Genomic DNA, 12,407 nt, shown 5'->3' on the forward strand with positions numbered 1-12,407 from the left:
AAATGCTATCATAATATTTCTAGTTTAATTTCAGGGACGGTTGTGAAAAATATTTTCCATTCTTTAGTTTTTTATTCTTATTAGTCATGTCACTTGATCCATTCTGCTTTTAAAAGAAAGAAAAGCAAAACAATCTGAACACTCTTATATGGCTGAGAACGAGTTATGTGCATCATGAAAACGGTAGGAACAACCTTGCTCAATGAGCGATGGACTGCCACCTAGTGAGGTTAGATAAATATACAGAATTATGTTCTGTAAATTAATGGAACACCACTGACCTCTATAGGCCACATTCTTCACTGGTATAACTCTGGTGTTCTCAATGGAGTGCTACCAGCGATGAATTTGGACCATTGACTTCAGTGGAGTAGCATCACAGTAAATGAGGTGAGAAGTTGACCAATGAGTGACAAATATAGTGGGAAAGGTGTCAAGTCAGGTGTAAGCTGTCAGAAAATGAGTAAACATGACATAGTGTACCTGGCACTGATTTGATGCTCAGTGGGTGGGCAGAATTAGTTGCACTTACCAGTTAAATTGCATAGCAAGTTGAGGAGAGGGCCAAGTGAGACAATGTACAAGGCCAGCAGCCACAAATAGCAAGGACCTCAACGGAATATTAAAAAGTGTGTGTTTGGTCAGGGGATGGAACATGCCGTCACATGTTGCCCCCGTGGTTTAATTTATAGTCCAAGGGGCCAGTAAAGAGTGTGGGATTAATGGATTCATTAGGGAACTTTAATCCCATGGCACAAATCCTGACAGCAGAGTCTGAGCCACTTATAGCAAAGCCAGAAGAATGATTTTTGCTGTGGCAAATTGTTTAAGGATGTCTATGCTGTATAACTAGAAGTAACGGGAGGAGCCTGAGCAAAGGAAAATTTAGGCTGAGTAAAATGGAAGATAGCCCAGAAGGAGGTGGTGGAAGCCACATTCCTTGATCTCATTAAAACTAGACTGGGCAAAGTATTATAGAATATATTGTAGGGAAAAGTGTTACATTGGCTGAGAGCTGGACTAGCTGACCTAATAGATCTTTTCCATCTCTAATTTACTTAGCCACAGCTTTGGAGGGGGCAGCAGTAGGCCAAGGAACTACAGGAAAAGATGAATCATAATTCTACAGATGACAAGCCATTATGAGTTAATGTAACTTGCTTGTATAATGCATGTTGTTTGTAACACACTGGGGTGTCGGTGTGACCTACTGGTTGGAACAGGAGTCTGGGCTAGTGATTGGAGCAGAATCAGAAAGCAGAACCAGAGGTGTGGTCAGGGGACAAGCCAGTGATCAGATCCAGGAATCAGGAGTTCTGAGGAAGGCAGGGACTAGGGCAGGAGCAGGGAGAGGCGCTGGTTAGAGCAAGGGCTGGTACAAGAAGCAGGTCTGGCACAGCTGCAGGCATGGAACGCATTGAGCAGACACTGTGCTGCTGTTGCTATCAGGCTTAAATAGGGATCTGTTGGCTCTTCTATCCAATCAGGGAGCACAGTCACTTAGTGATGGTTCATTGGGCCCAACCAAGCTCATTGGGTTGCTAGGCGACCGTGCAAGGAGTCACCTGAGTTCCTGACAGTGTTGCCCCTCTAATGTTTAATCTGTAGTTAAGCTAAAAGCCTACTACCGCTTCCCGCTAATGGAGTTGCTTCTTTAAAGTGGTGGATGTCTGTGCATTGGTGAAGTTGACACATTCATACCCGCTGATGAACTGTGGTGGGGTTTGTTGCACTTAGCTGCTTTTTCTGCACTGCTGCTAGCCTTAACCCCATCATCCCCCTTATCGTAAAGTTCTATAGAATTTCATAGAAAATGAACTTTTCTATAGCTGTTTGGAACTGCTCTATAGAATGTATTGGAGAATGAAATCCTTGCTATACAGTTCTGTAGGATGGTTCAGAAAACCATAAAGAGAGATCATGCTCTATTACATTTTTAGGTTTTTGAAGGAATTTCTATCGAACCCTGTTAGTTTCCTACATATTAAAATCTACAGGACTGTCCCATAAAAATGGCAGCATAACTGGCTCCATTGGCACGTTACTGTTGGCTCCTGTAACACCTCTGATGGGGGCAATACTTCCCTTACTGCACCACTTTTTCAACAAACTATGAGGTCTTCCACTCCACTCACTGTAGCATGTAATGGAGAGACGCATATGGGGGGTTGATTCTATGATAATTTGATGTTCAATATATTCCTGTTCCTGGTCCACCCATTATTTCCAATAGGTGCAGAAGATTTAACTTCTTATCATGAAGATACGTCCTGTAAATGTATTCCAAGGTGGAGCAGCATTTTGAGTGACATCATCAGAATAATGAAGCATTTATAGAACACTTTGTGGGCTAGATCAAGTATAAATTTACCTCACTGTGCCAGGCTAGACCCACGTGCTGGAGAGGGAAATCAGACCACATTGCTGCTGTCTGCCCTCCGTCAAGGGTTCAGGGTTAGAGAGCGGCTTTGAAATCTGCCAGCAGCTCTGCAGGAAACCCATGCACAAAGGCTGCTGAAGGGATCCACTGAATCTGTGTATTCCCCAACGGCCCTGGACTCACCTACTCTCTGGACAATGGCAACCACTTTTGAGGCTGTGCTGGCCCCCTGAATTGGGGAGTTTGTCGTCACCACAATGTTCTCACCCTTCTGCAGACTTTGTATCTCAGGTGCTTTATTCATGGAAACAAGCTGACTTCTGGCCTCAGCAGGATTTAACCCTGCACCTTCAAAGCACAGTACACATAGACTTATGTATATTAGGGTTGCCAACTTTCTAATCGCTCAAAACCTAACACCCTAGTCCTGCGCCTTCCCCGAGGCCCCGCCCTCGTTCACTACATTCCCCCACCCTCGATGGTTCACTCTCCCCCACCCTCACTCACTTTCATTGGGCTGGGGCAGGGGGTTGGGGTGCTGGAGCAGGTGAGGGCTCTTATCTGGGGGTGTGGGTTCCGGGGTGGGGCCAGAAATGAGGGTTTCAGGGTGTGGGAGGGGGTTCTGGGATGGGGCAGGAAGTTGGGATGCGGGAGGGGATGAGGGCTCCGGCTGAGGGTGCAGGCTCTGGGATGGGGTTGGGGATGAGGGGCTTGGGGTGCAGGAGAGGGTCTCCAGGCTGGGTGTGGGGCAGGGGAGACAAGAGGCTCTGCACCTGACCGGCAGGTACCACCTCCCCAGTTCCCACTGGCCAATGGGAGTGTGGAGCCGATGCTTGGGGCAGGAGCCAGCGCGCAGAGCCCCGGGGGCCCCCCGCCTAGGAGCCGGACCTGCTGGTTGCTTCCGGGGCACAGCGCGGTGCCAGGACAGGTAGGGACTAGCCTGCCTTAGATCCGCAGCACCGCCGATTGAACTTTTAACAGCCCGGTTGGTGGTGCTGACCGGAGCCGCCAGGGTCCCTTTTCAACTGGGTTTTCCTGTCGAAAACCGGACACCCGCTCACCCTAATGTGTATACTGGTAAATGCCGTGTCTTCCACTAAATATCTAAGTATCTTGGAGACCTTGTCCGCTTTGTTGTTATGCTCAGTCTTGTTTAGGGGTGTGCAGACAATGGGCTGGATTCTGTCACCCAACTGTAACTTGATTGATTTCAGTGAAATCATATCTAGGTGCACATTACCATAAGTGAGAGAAGAATCTGGCCTGTTCAATATAGTTCATCATTTTACCCCTCACTGTGGATTTTCTCACTCTTACTGAGGGGAAGCAGGCCTTGGAAGTAAGGGATAGTTTTGGGACAAGGTTTGAGCTTGATTCCTGGATCTGTCCAGACTTCCTGGCAAGTCACTTCAATCTGTCTGTGCCTCAGTTTCCCATTCCTAAAAATGGAGCTAGGCAAAGGGTAGGAGAAAGGAATAATTGCTATCTTCTCTATTTACTCTTTGGGGCAGGAAATGTCCCTTACTGTATGTATGTACAGTGGCTAGCACAATGGGGCTGCAGTCTTGATCAAGACCTCTAGGTGGTGCTGTGTTAAAGTAGTTAAGATAATCAAGTTTGGCCCACAGTAAATGAAATGAGCCCACTGCTGGAGGCATGTGTGCAAGGGGTACTACGGTGATTACTTTTCTCTGCATTGTGCTGTTTCAGAGAATATTTAATAAGTTTTTTTCCTTCTTGCCACAGAAACAGCACATATAATTCTTCGACCTTGGATGACTCAGAAGAATTGCAAGTGGCCCAAGATGCTGAGATATGTTTGCTGAAGTCAGGAGAACTGATGTAAGCAGAACAGCTTCATTACTGCCTGGTTTAAAGAATAACTGCCAAATCGGCATCTTGGATATCATCTTGGTCAACTCTCATTGACCTCAGGGGGAGCAGTCCGTATGCATCTGAGGGCAGGACTTGGCCCTAAGAACAGCATCATGGGGATATACCTCAGTTAAATAGTGGGTGTGGGGGTGATAAGGAGAGAATCAGCTTGCCCTCCTGCCTGCCTATTCGTTTGGGGCCAGGAAAATCTTCCCTCCCACTACTGCTAGAGTTCAGCGGGGACTGAGACCTGTAAACAGAAATTGGAGAGAGGCTTTTAGCACTTCGATACCTGGAGGAAGACATTTCTCAATGCTCAGTTAATCTTCTGTATTTGGTGAGCCTTTGGGGGAGCGGCTTATTTCCCATCAGCCACCTCTACCCAAAATGATTCTGGCATATCTACTGCTGTCTATGGCTTCTGTCCTGATGAATACGTATATGCCACAATAGGAGTAAATCTTCAAAAAAGCCCCAACCCAGCCTGCACTTGTGTGCCCACAATCCCCTGCACACACACGACTCGAGGGCTAACATTTACACACAATGGCAATAGAGTGTGTCACTTGCACAGCAGCTAATAGAATTGATATGCACAAAACCCATCATTCTTATCCCCACCCGTAGATGCCCCTTTTTGAAAATTTGGCTCAGCTGTGAGAAAGGTTTATACTTTGACTACAAGAAGGTGATTTGGTCTGTGCTGGGATTTCGTTGTGGTCTTTCTGAGAGCCCAAGCAATGGCAGCTGTAACAAAATACACACCCAAACAACAGATTGAGGGGTGGGGGAAAGAAATGTCATTAGCTACTTAAACTCTGTCAGACGACCCTTAATTTTAGTAGTTGTTTCACCTTAGGTAAGAACTAACATTATGAATAAAGCTAAACATTTCTCCTTGGTCTGGGAACAGTAGTTATCATTAAAACTCAGCATTTGCCAACGGATGGCTGAGATACCACAGTGATCCCCATACTGAGAGTTGGAAATAACTATGGGAATTGTGTGGTATCTGCTGGCAAGTGCTGATTTTTGATGGTGGACAATGAATTTATTACAGTGTATCATAATACCAGAGATCACGGTTAGCTCTTTGCTTAGATGATTTCTCTTGATTCTAAATAATGATATATCAGACCAACTCCAATGGAAATACTGTGGACTTGATCCTCCTCAGCTGGTTAATTGGTGAGGCTTCATTGAAGACCATGAGCTGAGGATCTAATTATATAGATGTGAAATATATCACTATAGAGAGGCAGTCTGACAAAATGTTAAAGGGCTAAACCTCCCACGGTCCTGAAGAGAATTCAGTTTTAATCTTAGGTTCCAAAGTTGGTACTTATGTAGTTTGCTTGTTCACTGACGATGTGAGCTTCAGGGTTAATTACCCCAAAAGCCCCAGGACAGAGCACAATGTGACATTTAGTAGAACGGCTGCTCATAGTCACTTGCTCTGTAAATATCCCTAAACATCCATTTCTCGGTATGAATGATGTTAGTATGGTAAGTGACATTGGCTTACATATAAAGGAGACAGCAGAGGGCAGCAGTCTTTTTCATGACATCTTTTATTACAAACATTAAGTCGTATACTTGCTGATCAAGAGAAACAACAGTGTAAAGTGAGACTGAAGTCACGTATCTGTACCACACTCAATATTACTTCCTTTTAACTACACTGGAATAAATGAATGAGTGAAGTCGCTGAATGCCAGCAGCAATAGAAAGCACTAGGCTGTGATCATCTGGTCCTTGCTTTCATCCAAAGTTGTATAGCTGCATCTTCTAGACATGCCCCAAAGTCACCGAGGAGTCTGCAGGAAGTAGGTCAGACAAAGGAAAATAAAATATCAATGCCCACTGTTCAGATGTCTTCACAATCTAATTTGATCCTCTCCAATGGTTATGTTTGTCTTTCAGGATAAAATTACCCCTTACAGTTGAAGAGATTTTAAATTTTGGGGAAGACAACAGGGAGCTGTTCATTAAGTCCAGCACCTACAGCACCATCCCTATCACCGTGACAGAGACTGGCCTTACAATCGGCTGGGTGTTTTCATCAGACCCAAAGAGCATAGCATTCAGCGTTGTCTACCAAGAATCAGAAGAAGCAATGCTGGATCAGTGCAAAGTAAGGCAGTTATTTCAGGATGGGATTTTTTTCCTCACTGACCTACCTCAGGAATTGCATTTCACCACATGAGGTGAATGAGTTTGTCTGGAGGAACCAGCAAGCTTACTTACCATGGCCCCAACAAATGTCACTGTAAGTTGCATCGCTGTAGTAACAAATATGAAAGTGTCAAAATGTCTCATCAGGAAAACTGTTCCTTGTCCAAAGTCCATTGCCCTGTTGCGGTGGGAAGAAGTACACCTTTAATTATTTAGCGTTTCCTGGGGAAATAGGGTGACATTGCACTGACTGGCACTTTAGCTTCTGATGTTTGTATTTAAAGTTAAATCACTGTCACCAAGCTAACCAATCGGCTCCTTCAGCTCCAACCTGCAAAATCTGTGTAGTGTTTAGTTTTTTTCCTTACATTTAATGCAAAGGACAAATATTATTTGTAAATAGCATAGGGCTCAATTCGGCAGGACTCTTAAACACAGGCCGTCCTTGAAAGATGAAGTAGTTAATGGGGCTACTCACAGATTTAAGATTAAGCGTGTGCTTCAGTACATTGCTGGATACGACCCAAAGTGCTCAACATTTTGCAGGATCAGTGCAGAAAGCCCCACAGTACATTCCTGATTCACACTGCATGTGTCTTTTATAGGAAAAAATGGGTGGTGTTAACCCTTGTTAAGCTAACTTATGTTAACTAACCTGTGTTAAAATTGTAGTAAAAACAAAGCAGTTATAGTTTTAACCCATGTTGCTGGGAAGACCTAAGGTTTCCCATGACCAGCTAACACTGATTAAGGTCATGTCTATATGTACAGCACTGTAGCACATCTGGTGAAGACATTCTATGCTGATGGGAGAGAGCTCCCTCCACCTCCACGAGCAACATAAGCTACGTCGGCAGGAGAAGCTCTCCCACCGATGTAGCACTGTGCACATGACCACTTATATCGGTGTGATTTTTGTCACACAGGGGGGTGGTTTATTCATGCCCCTGAGCGACATATGTTTTGCCGACACAGGCTGTAGTGTAGATATGGCCTAAAACTATAACTGACTTTTCTTGAGGACTTTAACACAGATTAAAAATACACTTTTTTTCCTAGCTAAGACAAGTCCAATAATTGTCCCATGGCCTTCAAAAGGGTCACTAGCACAAGTTGCATGGCCAAAGCCATATTTTGTATTTCTTACATCACTTGTATACCTTCCCTCGCCAGATAAACAGAGCACAAACATGAAGAGAAGAAAGAGTGAGGAGAAAAAAATTGTTACTTTATAAACTGCCGGTATGCCTCAACCCTGCTGTGGAGGGTGATAGGAAAGATAGCTGGTCTCCTTGCTCTTCCAGTCCCTGGCTTCTCCACTAAGAGCTTGTCTACACTTCCAGCTGTGCAGCACCGGGGCAGCTGTGCCGCTGTAGCGCTTAGTGAAGACGCTAGCTAGGCCAATAGGCGAGCTTCTCACGTCGGCATAGGTACTCCACCTCCCCTAATGGCGGTAGCTATGTTGACATGAGAAACCCTCCCATCAACCTAGTGCTGTCTACATCACAAGTTCGGTTAGTATAACTGCGTCGCTCTGAGGTGCGGATTTTCCACACCCCTGAGCGACAGTTATACTGACATACGTTGGTAGTATAGACCAGTGGTTCTCAAGCCAGTCCGCCGCTTGTTCAGGGAAAGCCCCTGGTGGGCTGGGCCGGTTTGTTTACCTGACGCGTCCTCAGGTTCGGCCAATCGCGGCTCCCACTGGCCGCAGTTCGCGCGGGCTGAGGGATGTGCTGGCCGCTCTTCCTGCAGCCCCCATTGGCCTGGAGTGGCGAACCGCAGCCACTGGGAGCCACGATCAGCCGAACCTGTGGATGCGGCAGGTAAACAAACCAGCCCGGCCCGCCAGGGGCTTTCCCTGAACAAGCGGGGGACCGGCTTTGAGAACCACTGGTATAGACCATGCCTAAGATGGCTGAAAGAGGGTGGTAGTTGTAACAACGGCTTTTGTGATGTGTAGAACTGGCCATTAGGAAATTATCTGAGACCCACAATCCATTTCATGAAGACCATCAAACTGACAACCGCTGGGAATTGCTAGCATGAGTCATAACAGAACTAACCTAGAGAGCTATTGTTCAGCTGAAAGGGGCTGTAGTGAGCTGAGGGGTGAAAACATTATTACCAGTTCCCTGAGCCAGCCAGTGAAGCCTGTTTTTCTCTTAAGTTTATTTGGATCATTCTTCTTGTTTAATATACAGCTGGGGATAAGGATATGTCAGTAGTGAAAAAGTGTAGGCACCGTTCAGCTAAATACTGAAGCACATGCTTAATGTCATTGAAGTTCCACTGAAGTTAAACATGTGCTTAAGTGCATTTCTGAATTGGCCCATAAAGCTTGTTACCAGATGTTAATCCCACCAACTCTGAAGTAAGAAATCTACAGGTTTAAATAATCCATTCTGCTTGTACATGAAATGTTCTCACACTAAGTTACCAGAATTTTTTCAAATCAGTTATACATACAAGTCCATCTTCCATTACATGGTGAGAGGGATAAATGGAATATCTCAGCAGTTTCCTGCTTGGAAAGTTAAAGTTCTCCTGATGATTGATTGAAGTATGACAGTAACTAGTTTGAGATGCTGTATTAGGATTCCCATGGTATCACCTACAGAAATGTTCTCCCTTTTCAATAGCGTGGCAACTGCCAGCAAAAGGCTCAGAAATGCCAACTTTTCTTAGGAAAACCTTCCATTTTAAATATATTTTGATGGGGAATTTTTGGCTTTGTTTTTTTAATTCAGTATGTTCCACGGAGCAAAAACAATGGGCATTTTTTTGGATAAAATATGAATAAAACATTCAGTTGATGCTGCATTAAACATGTAGTAATTTAAAAGGCCAAATTAATCTAGACACCATTGGAACTAATTTAGTACCCCCGCAATGTTGGTTTCACAAATCCACACATGGGAGCTTTGAATTGAGTAGAGGGAGGTCAGGTCAGATCAGGCCTAGCTGTGTCTTGCTTAACGGGAACAAATGTCTAACCCTTTTCCACAGATGTCATGGGCCTGTTTCTCCTCTCTGACCAGTGCAGATTGGGAGCATGGAAGTCAAGGGACTACACTGGTGTAAACCTGTTGTATGGGAGAGGAGAATCAGGCCAAAGCTGTTTATGTGGCTTGACTGTTCTTTTTGTATGTTTTGTTTTTAATTATAAAAATATTAATGAGTAGCACTTATGTATCTTCGAAATGTTTTATAAATAATAAATATTCAATGAAAGCTTATAACCAAGGGTACGTCTACACTGCACACTCACTATTTTTTAGCAGTGAGATGTCCTGCTGCCTCCCCACTGCCAGATCCTTTCACTGCTGTATGTACACTTCAGCATGGACACTGCCTGCTTTTCACCACAGTGTGTAGCTACTACATGTACCTTACAAACCACCACCATCATTGGTGTGCATTGTAGATCTACTCCACATGTAGATGTCAGAAGAAGGTTGTCACAGGGAGACAGTTTAAATGTGACCTGACATTCACTCACAAGAACAGATAATGCAAACCAAGAGAAATACATACACACAAGGAGGCCCTCTTGTTGCCCCCTAGGAAGGTGTAAGTCCAAATATCTCTTCCAAACCTAGAGTAGAGGTAGAGCTTTGAAACCAAGTTCTGTTTTGATTTTTCAATTCCAGGTCCTCATTCCTATGACCCGCTGCAACTCTCATAAGGAAACTATCAGAGGACAGGTGAAAGCGAGAAACTGTGGTATCTACATACTGATATTTGACAACACCTTCTCTAGGTAGGTAGAGTCAGGGTAGAGATTGAAATAAGGAGTGTTTCATCACTTGTAGACTTTAATAGACTGGCTATTAAGAAAAAGAAGTCAAAAATTGGTTCAGTGGCCTGAGTTTCAGATTTTATTAAAGATCGTTTCCCGTGATTCTGTAACATTGTTCCATCCTTTGATGCTCTTGATCTCTGAGACGGTAAATAACAGAAACTTACCACATGGTTATTTACAGCCAGTTCAGAGTCAGGATTGTCTTCTTGTAGTTAATGCTCCTACTGCATCCAATCCTGCAGTCCTAACTCACGCAAAACTTCTTGAAGTCCAATGGATGATTTGCCTGAGTAAGGATTGCAGGGTTTGACCAGCTATTATGATCTTACTTTTACTTGAGTTAGACTAACATAATCTTCTGTTTGTTTTGTACAGGTTTATCTCGAAAAAAGTATTTTATCACTTGACTGTTGAACAACCTGTGATCTATGATGGAAGTGATTTTCCATAGCCTTGACTATATGGTGTCCTTTTTTAATTATATTTTTAAGAAACACTATTATTTATATGTATGTAAGCACTAAAAATATCGTTGTCTGAACACCTCCTTAAGCTATGCAGTAGTTACAAAACAAAGCACTTACAGTGTGTTTACACAAAAGAAAGAAACCCTTCACAGGAACACTAATGGCTCGGTACTGTGTAGAGATTGCTCAAAAGCCATGTTGTTTTGTAGAACTGGTCAAAAAAAATGTCTTCAACCTTTTTTCAGTGAAAATTTGGTTTTTGAGCAAATTAAAATTTTTGATGTTTTTGTCAAAGAAAACAAAAAATAGTTGGCTGAAAACTGAAAAATATTATTTTGTTGAAAAGCTTATATTTTTTTCTTGGAAAATTTTGATAAAAATAAAAATAAAAAATTGAAATTTTCAGTTGGGGAAAAAACATTTTCTGACCAGCTCATAATTATAAAAAACTATAAAAAAAAAATGCAACTATGCAAAACTCTAGACATTACAGATATGTATCATTAAAGGATCATTATTATCTTTTTCAGACTTATAAGCAATATACTTTTTAGATATTTAGTATTGGTTTAAAATGTCTAACTGGGTTTTAAAAAACACTCTGACATTTAATGTCAATTACAAAAAAAAAAAAAATGCTGCAACAGTTGTAAAATTAAGGATTATTTCTTCCAGTCTTGATCGCTCTTCTCTGTAAGTAGAGCCACTGAAATCAATGGGAGTTCTTGCAGAGTCAGGTACAGCGGCGGCTCCATGCACCAGCGCTCCAAGTGCGTGCCTGGGGCGGCAAGCCGTGGGGGACGCCCTGCTGGTCCCTGCGAGGGCGGCAGTCAGGGAGCCTTCGGCGGCATGCCTGCGGGAGGTCTGCCGGTCCCGTGGATTCGGCGGCAATTCAGCGGCGGGTACGCCAAAGCCGCGGGACTGGCAGACCTCCCGCAGGCATGCCGCCGAAGGCAGCCTGCCTGCCGTGCCTGTGGCGGCAAAAAAGCTAGAGCCGCCCCTGGTCAGGTAGCTCTCTAAGTAACTTACAGTGGCAGAATCTGGTGTATAATTGGCAGAAAAATTCAGCAGTTCTAATGTGTGACACTAAAGAAAGGGAAACAGGCATGTTTCTTTTTTCTGCTTTGGCTTCTTTTAACCCACAGTAATCGCACAAAAATAAAAACTTGAAGGATACAAATGATGAGAATGATTCCTTTTTATAGACTGAGTGGAAGGTAGCAATTGTTGAGCCTCATCAGATTTGATCCAGTCTAGATAAGTCCACCCAAAACTGGATGCATATCCAAACCTAGTGAGGTCCTCCTCCTTCTCCCCTGTCCTCCTATCCTTCTCTCTCCTGCTTACCAGTTCAGCCAGGTCACTTTCCTTTGTCCTTCCCCTTATTCCTGCTTCCTCTACCCCAGTCTACCTCTTCCTCTGCTCCTTCCCTCCAAGTACAAATGATTTCCTCCCCACTTCCTGGCTAAATCTGGTGACTCCTATTACCATTCTCCATTGTCCATCCAGCCCTCATGCTTCACTTTCTCCATAGCCTCTCCCCCATATTTATCTCCCCAGAATAAACCAGTGGTTTGCAGTCTCTGCTGGGCCCAGAGTGGCTCCTGTATTCAAATCTTGTGCACTCATGGGCCAGGCTGGTTAAAAGTTTTCAATCAAAACTGGTTTTAGTGGGAAATTTTTTTTTTATTTTAAACAAAAATCT

At 43.9% G+C, this 12,407-nt stretch overlaps 1 protein-coding gene across 2 annotated transcripts in view; it reads left to right on the forward strand.

Moving 5' to 3' along the window:
• Window positions 1-10,970, forward strand: part of LOC113405155 (FYVE and coiled-coil domain-containing protein 1-like) — an 80,232-nt gene extending 69,262 nt beyond the window's left edge. For both annotated transcript variants that reach the window (XM_026646074.1, XM_026646075.1), the window contains exons 15-18: window positions 4,127-4,222; window positions 6,179-6,389; window positions 10,084-10,193; window positions 10,611-10,970. In XM_026646074.1, coding sequence (XP_026501859.1) covers window positions 4,127-4,222; window positions 6,179-6,389; window positions 10,084-10,193; window positions 10,611-10,686 — 493 coding nt within the window. In that variant the 3' untranslated portion in view covers window positions 10,687-10,970. The remainder of the gene's footprint in view (window positions 1-4,126; window positions 4,223-6,178; window positions 6,390-10,083; window positions 10,194-10,610) is intronic.
• Window positions 10,971-12,407: the final 1,437 nt, after the last annotated feature.

The sequence above is a fragment of the Terrapene carolina genome, unplaced genomic scaffold (assembly GCF_002925995.2).
Source record: "Terrapene carolina triunguis isolate 2854851 unplaced genomic scaffold, T_m_triunguis-2.0 Scaffold34029, whole genome shotgun sequence".
Classification (NCBI taxonomy): domain Eukaryota; kingdom Metazoa; phylum Chordata; order Testudines; family Emydidae; genus Terrapene; species Terrapene triunguis.